This window comes from Orcinus orca, chromosome 1 (assembly GCF_937001465.1).
Source record: "Orcinus orca chromosome 1, mOrcOrc1.1, whole genome shotgun sequence".
Lineage (NCBI taxonomy): Eukaryota > Metazoa > Chordata > Mammalia > Artiodactyla > Delphinidae > Orcinus > Orcinus orca.
Window position 1 is genome coordinate 18,757,844 of NC_064559.1, and position 12,524 is coordinate 18,770,367.

At 39.0% G+C, this 12,524-nt stretch overlaps 1 protein-coding gene across 1 annotated transcript in view; it reads left to right on the plus strand.

The window, feature by feature from the left end:
- USH2A (usherin) overlaps positions 1 to 12,524 on the plus strand; it is a 782,904-nt gene that overhangs the window by 579,797 nt on the left and 190,583 nt on the right. Inside the window, exons 50-51 of the mRNA XM_049708907.1 lie at positions 2,322 to 2,545; positions 7,149 to 7,353. Coding sequence (XP_049564864.1) covers positions 2,322 to 2,545; positions 7,149 to 7,353 — 429 coding nt within the window. The remainder of the gene's footprint in view (positions 1 to 2,321; positions 2,546 to 7,148; positions 7,354 to 12,524) is intronic.

The window sequence follows — 12,524 nt, forward strand, 5'->3', positions numbered from 1 at the left end:
TAGCAATTTATCACGCTGGAACAAGGTTGATAATAATTAAAGAAGTAATGGTTTACCAAAGAAACTAGAAAGGGAGTCACTTCTTGTTATGTGAGTGAAATCTTGGCTTTAAATTTTAATTCAGTGAAACAAAGATGAAGCTCTTTGTGAAAGAAAGCATCCTTTTTTTCTAGTGTAAAAACAGTTCATTATCAAAATTTTAGTTGACCTGTCAAAAGTCCCTCAGAGCGATCAGATGACTGATTAGGAGTTTGGAATTAGGTCAATGTCTGCATTTTGATTTTATACTTAAAGCATGGTGAAACCATACAGTAATTTGGGAGTAGAGGTGGAGAATGTATTCTGCTCCCTAAAGGACCAGTGTTCAGATTTTGATTGCTCTTTAAAATAGAAACATGAATTATTTTAAGAAAACTGCTGGAGAAAAAAAAAAATGACAGCAAAGAATCCAAGGTTGTATTTAAATGTCTGATCAGAAAGCAGCAGAAAAAAAAATGCCCAGACAATATAAAACTTGAAGCTGTGGATTTTTCTTTTGTGTGTGTGTGTGTGTGTGAGAGAGAGAGAGTGTGTGTGTGTGAATTTTACCCATCATAATCAAAAGTCAGACTACAATGATAGCCCTGCTGTGTGTATCTATTTGAAAGAACTTTCCCTGGCAATGTTAATACAACTAAAATTATTAATAAAGCACCAAAGAAAACAATTTACTTTTTTTTTTTTTTTTTTTTTTTTTTTGCGGTATGCGGGCCTCTCACTGCTGTGGCCTCGCCCGTTGCGGAGCACAGGCCCCGGACGCGCAGGCTCAGCGGCCGTGGCTCACGGGCCCAGCCGCTCCGTGGCATGTGGGATCTTCCCGGACCGGGGCACGAACCTGTGTCCCCTGCATCGGCAGGCAGACTCTCAACCACTGCGCCACCAGGGAAGCCCAACAGTTTACTTTTATACCAATTACTTTGAACCGTTATCACCTTTAAACATGATGTCAAAATGCAGTTATGATCAATGTATATCATTAATCATAAATAAAAAATTTTTAATATTGAGCGATATGTTTTTAAAGTGGAAAGATCAGTGAGAGTGTTCTTTGGAGTCATGTGTGGATAAACATCTTTCTTAAGGCATGTGCCAAGTCAGTGTCTACTTTCAAGGATTTTTTTTATAAACTGGAAAGCACTTAAAACTCATTGGTCTATTATTATGAGTGTCTTTCATAATGTAGGTGTTTGTACAGGACCAGATTGAGCAATTCGGGACCCCAGGGCCCTTTGAAGTTGAGGTTCTTTATGTTATCAGTCAGGACTAATAATAAATAGACAAAATTCTAATTAAAATAAATCATTCATCACATTGCGCTGCTATATAACTGGATATAAATTCTACTATGATAGCCCTGTGACGTGGGGTATAGGCATCTTAATTTCTAGCTTAATCTGACTCTAGTACATTGTTTATTTTTTCAGCCTTTTATGTCTATATTTCTGCTGTGTCTCTTCTACGGCAAGATCTAAATGATGTGAACACAAGCAGTTAACACTGAATTGGGTGGGAGAAAGGAGGCTGTTTGGTATCTCAGGCACACCTGTCTTTCAGCGAGAAGTGGAGATCAACGATCTTCCCTGCAAGGTCTTTCGGCCACCACCCCAATCTCTTACCCACGTCCAGTGATGGGTCTAGTGCAGCTTGAAGAATGGTGGCCAAATGGTTCACCTGATCCGTGAGTGCACTCAACTGGTTCTGAATACAAATCTATCTCATGACCAAAGAATGGTTACAGTTGCTGCTGGATTCACAAGAATCAAATATCTGTATCTTAGACAAAGGCAGGCAGAAACTTACAAGATGCTTACGCAAAGTCTCCAGTTCTAGGATGGTGCTACCCCTCCACTGTCTAGCCTCTTACCCCAGAGTGCTTGGGTGACCTCTTCTCCCCTGTGAATTTCTAAAGATTTCTTCTGAGTTCCTGTGGTTTAACTACCCCTTCTTCTGCAACAAGATGTTCTCATTACAAAATGGGCAGGCAGTTCTCATGACAGAAATCAGATCATTTTTTATGGCGCTTAGGAGAAATTGGGCCCCCTGCTGAATGATTTTAGAACACTTCCTCTTGTGTGTTCTTTACCTAATTAGTGTCTGGTGCTCTTGGTCAGAAGGACCCCTCCCTGTACATTTAAATCACCTTGGTAGGGAAATGCTACCTGAGCTCTCATACCATTTCAGGAACTGCCTGAGTCTGACATTTTTATACCAAACTTTATAGCAGCCTCAGTCTTCTTCTCTTGTTTTATTTCATATTCATATATAACATTTTATTGTTGCAGGGATGTTCTGCTGTGGGCAGGATTATATGAATATGTCAGATACCACATGCTGCTCTGCTTCCAGTGGAGAATCTAAAGCACATGTTAAAAAGAATGACCCAGTGCCAGTAAAATGCTGTGAGACTGAACTTATTCCAAAGAGCCAGAAATGCTGTAATGGAGTTGGATATAATCCTTTGAAATATGTTTGCTCTGACAAGATTTCAACTGGAATGATGATGAAGGTAATTGATAGAAAACCTCTCGGGCTGATTTGACAATGGAAAGAGAAATACATTGTTCATAACTATTTTTCTAAAATAGGAATATAAAAACTCCTGTGTGCATTATTCATTTTCACATTACATCCATATTAATACCAAATGAGTTCGCTATGATTGATGTTATTGCAATGAATTCTAAAGGAATTAATAATGATTAGCTGTTCTCAGGAAGCTTTACTGGCACTTCAGATTACTGCAGACAGAAAGTCTGAGCCGGCATGTTGCTGGGGAGGGAGATGAAGGGAAATTCAGCTTCTTTTCTCTAGCCCCCCAACCATAGGCCATCGCTTTCCTTTCATAGAGAACTTACATACAGCAGATTCACTTCACTGTGTTTCTATCATATTCCTTAAGACAGTGCAAGATCAGCAAAAGCCAGCCAACCACAAAAATGAATAGGCCTGTGGGTGCCTCATTTATGTTTGTACGTTGAGATGCTCCACATACAGCCATGCCATGTTTGTTAGCATTAAACTTGACCCAGCACTCTAGAAACCTACCAGTTTAAGGAAAGGATTATGGGCATTTCAAAAACAAACACCCTACTATGTTTGGTAGTAATTTGTCACTAAGAGGTGCCTAAAAATCGGTGCTTTGGTCACAGACAATAGAAGAGCTCTTGCTGAGTGAGGCAACTACACAATCATTGTGTGGACATCATGGTCTGTTGAATGGACCATAAGTCTTGAGATGTTTAAGGCCCCAGCAAGCACTTTGTGGCAATGAATATTAAGATATGCATAACTGAATCACCTTGCTGTATACCTGAAACTAACACAACATTGTGAATCAGCCATACTCCAATAAAATTAAAATTAAAAAAAGAAAGGAAAAACAGATTACACATAAAATTGTTGAAGAGAGTAGGTACTTCATGAAGTGAATAACCATACAAAACACCCAACAAAAATAGTAAGGTTTTGTCTACAAAATTTTTTAAGAATCGATCTGATTTGAACACAACTTCAGTCAGTTCTATGAAAGAAATCTATCCGACACTATGTTCCAAAATTTATTCCAGGCCAGTGTTTTCAGAAGTTTAGACTAGGATATTTTTCTTAAATACTTAGGATTTTTTGGTCTTAAAGAGCTGGTGATGTTGCAAGAACGTGCCTTTAAAATAACGAGTTAGGAAGCATCTATATAAAAAAACCCTCCTTAAAGGGGCACTCATATTTGAAGAATGAAGATAGAAAACCTGTTGGTTTCAGAAATGACACCATCACTCACAGCTATGTGTTTCATTATTGCCCACCTCACATTGGATTCCCAGGCATCTCATTTTGGTCAAGAAGAGACAGCTTCCATTATTTAAGGAGGATGTTCAGGATATAACCATGATCTTTTAAGTTGGCTTGAATTGGCTCTATGAAGGCCAATTAACAGTTGTATTTAAAATTCATATTTAAATGATTATGATTAGAAGATTTTCTGAATGCTGAATCACGCAGTGTGTTATAGGTAAAGTTCAATCCACAGATTCCATTTTGTTTCCTGAAGACCTCTTTCCTGGAGTCTTCCAATTCCTGCTCCAATCTGGACTGGATCACTGTGGGATTTCTGCACAGCTGTCCCAGCCCTTCTTCCCTAAGCTGTCAGTTTGGGAATTCCTTTCCCTCCTTCTCTGTGTTGGTCTTTCTGTGTTTGAACCCCAGTTGTCCCTTTTTGCCACCTTCTTTTGAAAAATTATCTCCCTTGATATAGATGCATGAAAGGTAAATGTTTTGAGAGCTTGATGTCTGAAATTATTGTAATTCTATTTCTCATTGGATTGATAGCTTAGCTAGGTATACAATTCAAGGTCAAAAAATATTGCTACACAGGATTTTGAAGGCATTTCTGCATTTTTAAATTTTCATTGCTATTCTGATTCCTGTTTCTTTGTAGGTAACCATGTTGTTTTTCCTATGACAGTTTTTAAGACATTCTCTTTATTCTGCTTTTCTGAAGTTTCATGGCAATGTGCCTCTATGTAGATGTTATTATCATCATTATTATTAATATTCATAATGATATACTTTTTGTGGACTTTTGCAGGGTGGGGTCTATGGGCTTCAATTCCAGGGACTGTTATTTTATTATGTCTTTGATAATTGCCCCTTCTTTTGTCTGTTTTCACTGATCACTTTGGTGTTGGACTTCCTAAACTGATGTTTTAATTTTTTCTTCTTGTTTCTTGCCTATTGATTAACTCCTCATCTTTTTCAGTGTGATGAGATATTGCCTTAACTATATCTTTCCACCCTTCTATTGATTTGTTGTGGGGGTGTTTTTAGCTATCATATGATTTTTTAGTTTTTAAGTGCACTTTCTTGTTTGCTGATTATTACTTATATCATCCTACTCTTGTTTCATTCATGGAATGTCATTTTTTTAATCATTCTGGAAATATTCATTCCATTGTTGCTTTTTTGAATTGTTTGCTTTATTCTTTGAAATGTCTCATTTGTTTGGTACTATTTTTGCCTGTAAAATTTTAGTTTTTTTAATTTATTTTATTGAAGTATAGTTGATCTACAATGTTGCATTAATTTCTACTGTACAGCAAAGTGATCCAGTTATATATATATATATATATATATATATATTCTTTTACATATTCTTTTCCATTATGGCTTAAGATTGGTACTATTTTAATACTCAAAGAAGTATCCTTAATACTCCAACCTACATCGGGATGGCATACATGCCTGGCTGCCATATGGAGTATCCAGTAGCAAAGAGGGCTGGGGTTCTCACTATGCAATATGCAGAATTGCGTTTAGCTTTCCCACTCTGGCTCCTGGCTTATATCTTCCAGTGGACCCTCTCTTTTTTTTTTTTTTTTTTTAGTTTCACTAATTATTTTCTACGTTTTTCTCATTTTTCTAATCCTTGGCCAAATGCAGCTCTAACAGCACACATACTGCTCACGTTCTAAGCTATGATGTCTTCCCCAGAGTGGTGAGCTCAGGAACACTTGGCTTGCTTTGACAGTTATCCCAGGGCAGAGTCTGCAGAATATTTAGCCATAGCACAACAGACCTCCCCAGCTTCCCAAAGCCCAGTATGTATTTCTTTGCCATGGCCTGCTTAACCCTAAGCCAATGCCACATACTTTAGGGTTTTGTTATTGTTGTTAAGACAACATCCAACTTCAAAGTACTAATTTGTGTTTTTGCCAGAATACACTGGACTATGCTGAGGTGAAAACAGACATACTCATGTATGGAATGGGTCAACAGAATGAATTTTTTTAAACCTTTCTTGTGACAGTCCAGTGTGAGACTGGCAGCTCTCCTCCATGCAACATCTCAGGAACCCAAGTCGCTTCCATCTTGTGGGGCTTCACAGTGGAAAAAGGGAGAGAGTGGATGATTGCACATGTATGCGTCTTCCCTGGATGCAGAAGGCATCTCTCCTGTACACAGTCACACAGACATTTCTAGTCACATGGCTCTTCTTATTGTAGCTGGACTTGAAAATCTAGCGTTCCAGGGGAGAAAAGGCAAAAATGGGCACTCCTGGGCACATAGCCTTGTCTCTGCCACATCCGTCCACTTCCCAGCTTCCAAAAACGTGTGTTACTTCCCTTCCTGTTTCCTTGGACTTTCCATATTCCTTTATTTTCATTTGGTTGGGCTTTGGTTGGGCTTTAAGAGGAAATGACGATAAATGCACATGTTCGATTCACCATACTTAAATGGAAATCCAACTATAATTTTCTGAAGCAGCTTTACTTTGATCATCGTTGGGAAAATAATTTAACTTATTTTAGGTAAAGAGACAGATTGAATGTAGATCACTTATAAATAACAAAAATGATTTAAAATAAGTTATGCTACCTATATAAAGGGAAGATGAAGTAGAGCTTTGCCTTATAAGAATATTGCCTTATTTATATCTCCTGTAATTTGGGAAGATGAAGTATTTATTTTCTGAGATTAGAGCCTACTAGTATTTATCAATAGCTATAAAATGTCCAGAGATTCACCAGAGAAAAAGTTTATAAATATAAATAATAATGATTATAATGACAGTTCATGAAATATTTAAATTTTCTAAAACTTGGGTGCAGAATACTTCTTATTAGTCCAAATTTCCCAAGAGCACAAGTGCAGATTCTCAAATTTCACATTCTTTATTTTGTCTAAAACTCCATTAGGAAAGTGTCAAAGTAACAATAATAAAATAACGACTCTTGTTATTATTTATAGCATATCTACTAAGTGTAAGGCATTTACGTTATCTCATTTGAGTCATTCAAACAAACCCGCATAGTAAATTGAATTTCCATTCTTTCACGGAAGAAGCTGAGGCTTTGAGCGGATAAGAGACTCGTTCAAGGTCACAACGCCAGCAAGTTGCAAAACTGGATTTCGAATCCAGATCTGTGTCATTTCAAAGTAACTGCTCTTTCTAGTATACACACTGCCCTCATTTCTTTTTATGAATTTTGAGGTGTTCATTCATGAACTCAGCACAGGAAAATTTCATTTGAGAGTCGTAAAAACCTACGCCACACGTGTCTAAATGAACGTTTTCAATTCCCTTCCCCCCGCCCCACCTCTACCGCTTGACTTAGGAAACCAAAGTCTGCGGGACCGTCTGCCCGGCGTCTATGGAAGCCACAGCGCACTGCGGCAGGTGTGACTTCAACTTTACCAGTCACGTTTGTACTGTGATAAGAGGATCTCACAATTCCATCGGGAAGGAATCAGTCGAAGAAATGTGCTCATCTGCTGAAGAGCCTGTTCATATGGGAAGTGTAAACACACTCTCCTTCACAGGTAACAGAAAGGGAGCCAGCTGCCCACGGCTTACAAGGGGGAGTGAAAAGCTGCTGAAAACGCAGATTTATTTCACTCTGACCTCAACTCCCTCCTTCACCTCATATCAATTAATTCCATCATACTTATGAGCCAGAGAGTTACCAGGCAGTTAGAGGCACAATCTGGATCTGGTCAAAGTTCGTAGTTTAAAGTTTTTCAGAGTCGAACTTTAAACAAGGATGTGCTCTATTTTAAAGTGAGCCTGTAGAGAATGAAGAACAGAGAAATGAATTAGTCATGTGACCTTTAGTGGTATATCCAGTTAATTTGCAATGAGCCTACTTTTCTTTCTCAAAAGTTGGAATGCAGGCTTTCAATAAGTGTCATGAATGAATGTTGTTATTCTTCCAAGCAGAAAAGAGGTAGAAACCTGTCTGGTCACTAAGACCTGGCGGCATCATTCCAAGGAGGAGACAGACTGCGCAGTGAAGTCAGTATCACTTTCCTGATCTTGGGTCTGGGGCCAGAGACTGTGCTCTCCTGCAGCCTGGTGTTTCCCCAAGATGGCCATCATCTTGGGAACAAGAACCTTCATGGTTATTGAAAATAGTCATTTCCAAGCCCATCTTAGTCCCTACTGCATTAGTCCAAAATAGTGATTCTTAGGCTTGGCTAAGTCAGGTGAAAGATGCTGTAAATTTTAGGATCATCTCCAAAATAGTTCTGCCACCTATTACATTTTTATTATTCATCCATTTACTTAAGTCCCTGCTTAAGTTTCTGTTTTTTGAAAAATTAGACGTGTGTGTGTAACTGTGTGTGTACACACACCTATTGTTTAGAGTCAAATGGAATACATTGAAGTGACATAATTCAAGCCAGCTGAGGTCAAATAAACAATAAAACCATTGTATTCCATCATGACTCATCACTCTGCCTTACCCAGCCAATGGGGGGGGATAACGACAAACCTTGAGAAGGAAAACAGTAAAGCAGGATACTGGGATGAGAGGGAGTAGTTAGGAAGGGAAGGAAGGAATAGAGATAAAGTTTACTGAGTATTACTTAGTTCCAGTGCTGTGCTAGACAGTTTTTATTTTTTTAAGTATAGTTGATTTACAATGTTGTGTTAATTTCTGCTTACAGAAAAGTGATTCAGTTATACATCCATACATTCATTTTTTAATATTCTTTTCCATTATGGTTTATCACAGGCGATTGGATATAGTTCCCTTTGCTATGCAGTAGGACCTTGTTGTTTATCCATCCTATATATAATGGTTTCAATCTGCTAACCAAACTCCCAGTCCCTCCCTCTGCCACTCCCCCTTTGTGCTAAACATTTTTAAACCTTATCTTAATTTACCCATAAAGCAATCAGGTAAGTATGATCATTTCACGGATGAGGAAACTGAAGGTCAGATCTGTAAAAGTAACTTGTTGTGGTAATAGGTTCAAATCATGTCACCTTTAGGAGCTGCGGATGTAGTGGACTCCACGTGGTATAGGGCTCCTTTCGGAGGGCTCCAAACCTCCCTCAAGCAGTTCCTTCCACCTGCAATGTTCTTCTTAACCATCACACTCAAGGCCAAGGTCAGAATTCACGTTCTCAGTTTAGGCTTCCCGAGTCCAGCCCCCTCTCTCCTCTGTGCTCCTGTGACACACGCCATGCCATTCACCACTTCTACCATGTGTGTGTCATAGGCATCTGGACACTTGTCTCGTCTCTCCTACCAGATTGAAGTATCCACGTGAATAGAACATCCCTGTTTAATTTTACCTTATTTTTAGATTTAGCACACTGTAAGCAAACAAAAAAATATTTATTGGAATGCCTTTAGGTAGGAAAAGCCTCGGATAGAAAACAAATGGACCACTAATCTCTTCCCACTCCCAGTTATAGATTTAAGTCATGAACCCTCATTTAAAAATTACTTGGGGGCTTCCCTGGTGGCGCAGTGGTTGAGAGTCCGCCTGCCGATGCAGGGGACACGGATTCGTGCCCCTGGTCCGCGAAGATCCCACATGCCGTGGAGCAGCTGGTCCCGTGAGCCATGGCCGCTGAGCCTGCATGTCCGGAGCCTGTGCTCTGCAACGGGAGAGGCCACAACAGTGAGAGGCCCGCATACCGCAAAAAAAAAAAAAAAAAACAGAAAGTAAACCAACCCCAAAATTACTTGGTTTTCTTCTAAGACAGGTCTCTGCTTTTATCTGCCCTTGGTAATCAAGGTCCAGATTTTGAAGGGTTTTTAAGACATATTTGCAGTAGACCTCTCCAGAAGAGAATAGCTGTTTCCACCCACTGATATAATGTTGCAGGGGCTTTTAACATCCATATTTCAGATCGGTTTGCCTACCACAAAACACTATAAATTGAATATGAAAAATAACAAAATTTTACTTTTCATGAAAAAAATTAAGCACTCAAATGATGCTCAAACAAATTCCACTGAGACCAATTTAGACGAAAAGTCAACCATTTTTAAAATTGACAATTAAAAGCTACAACCACCAGTGCTGACCAAAATTCATTTGTTCTTACAATCATTTATTTATCGAAAATATTTATTAAATCCTTACTAATAACCAGTCAGTACATGAGGACCAATAACTTGAAAACTAGTAGGAAATTCCATCAGGATTTGAAGCTAATATGAAGAGATAGGGAAATTAATACATAATTACCTCTAATATGAGAAACGATGTGCAGGTAAGTTCTATGATAGAGGTAAGCATAGGATGCTTTGGAAGACTATTGCAAGGACACCTAACCCAGACCGGAAAGACTTCAAGAAGGATACTGTGCCCAAAGAAAGAACGGAAGGGCAAGTTAGAGCCTATCAGTTTAAGGGGAGGTCGGCCAGGCAGAGAGAGCAACACATGCAAAGTGCAGGAAGCAGGAGGAAGCCCAGCAGGTCTGAAAAGCAAGTATCTTGATACGGATGTAGCACATATAAGACAGAGAAAGTAATGGAGAGGAAGCCAAAGAGTGGGGGTCTGATTATGAAGGCATTTTAGGCCACACTAAAGAGTTTACCTTTATACCGCAATGAATGGATAGTTAGTGAAGCTTTTTAAGCAGTGGAACGACACAATTATATACACATTTTTGGAAGGATTGCTCTGTTAGCTAAAAAAATGATTGGAGACAAATACATATGGGACCTTTCAGCAATTAACAAGTAAATATTGAGCAAACATACCACCCCAAAACCCAACACCCTCATTTATCAGAATATTAGCCCCATGTAACATGTAGAATGATTTTGAGATAACAAGTTAAAAATAAAAGAAGAAGAATAGTTGGAAATTCTGGCAAAGAAAAAAAGAGCTCTGAGAAATGAGAGAGATGATTGAGGAAAGGTAAAATTTCAACAAGTGATTCCTTATGTTAAAGCAAAAAGAATGGTTTTATGGGCTGGGAACAACTTTGAAAGACCAGGCCTCACAGGAAAATAGAGAAGTAAGGCTAAGACTTGAGAGAGTCAAAAAGGAGAAGAATGAAATACAGTGGAGGAAAGAACAGGAATAAAATGTGGACAGTTGCCACAGCTGAAGTTAGAAATGGCAACATGGGCTTGAAGGCTACACAATAACAGTTATTCGCAGTGAATAGTTTAATCTGCTATAGCAAGAGGTTCAAAAATATAGTTACCATCTGTGGGTGAGTGGACGGACGGTCTGGGCAGCTCAGCCCCACAAGGTCATTCAGGATCTGGTTTCCTCATCATGCTTCCAAGTGGTACAGCCTGAGTTGTCCCAACACCTTAGTTCCAGCCCATCAGAAGGGGTAAGAGTGCTAACAGAAGGCAAATGATTTCCTCTTCAGAAAGTCGTGCACAAATTACCCACGTCACTTCCACACTCCTTCCGTTGTTGAGACCAGTCGTGTGACTACACCAGACTGCAAAGAAAACTGGGAAATGTAGACTCTGGCCAAGAGGTCTCTGACCAGGAAAGAAGGGGGATTTGGGGACCCACTGGTGGTCATCACAGGTACAAAGCAGCAAATACCCTCTTACTGGAAAAAATGAAGACAGAAATACATTTGTATAGCAATTTACATTTTATGAAGTTCTGCAGCATAACTTATTGCATTTTATTTTCATACTAACTCTATAAAAGAGGCAGGGCAGGCTTTATTGTAAGGAGATGCATGTAAGGAGAATGTGGTCGAATAACCCGAGTGGATGGAATGAGAATTAATGCTGCATCCAATGGAGATAGAGCAGGTGGCCAGGAGGACCTCTTCTGATCCCCCTGTCTGATTATCATCCAGAAACTGCCACACAAAAATACAGATGTAGATCTCCGAAATTCACAGAATTAAATAAGTGGAAAGCAGATTTAAATTATTAAACTTTCAAGGAATGTTTTGGTAAATTTGTAGCATTTGTACTTCCGAAGTTATTAAAACTCAAATCTGAACTAAGATGTTTGGCACACCGTTGAATTACGTGGATGATTATCTAATAAAAGTTTTGCCAGGCCAAAAATCTCAGCAGGTTGGTTTTGTTGTTTTAATTAGATTGGTTGTTTTTGGGTTTGGTTTCAGTTCTGGTTTGGTAGAAGATGAAGGAAGTATATAGAGTACACTATACGTGGTACATATAGTAGAGTGTGAATTCATTTTTATTCATTAAAATTGTACTATGATAAGCTAAGTTACAAGTTCTGTATCTCATAACAACTACATTATAATTCATGTAATAATTTAAGTAATATTGACAATGTAATAATTGGTAAAATTTATAATAATAAAACTATAAAAGAATCTTGCCAAACCTGCCTCATACAGAAGTAAAGAGATCATGAACTTGGGAAGCATTAACATCTAATGTACATTAGTCTAGCACTGTTACTTTTCAATCATTTCTTTTTTTTTTTTTTTTTTTGCGGTACGTGGGCCTCTCATTGTTGTGGCCTCTCCCATTGCGGAGCACAGCCTCCGGACGCGCAGGCCCAGTGGCCATGGCTCACGGGCCCAGCCGCTCCGCGGCATGCGGGGATCTTCCCGGACCAGGGCACGAACCTGCGTCCCCTGCATCGGCAGGCGGACTCTCAACCACTGCGCCACCAGGGAAGCCCTTCAATCATTTCTTTAATGTATCCATATTTCTCTATTCAAATAGGTGAATTCTGTTCTGTGCAGTTTCATATCTCTGCAGCTAATAAGCACTTGTAATATT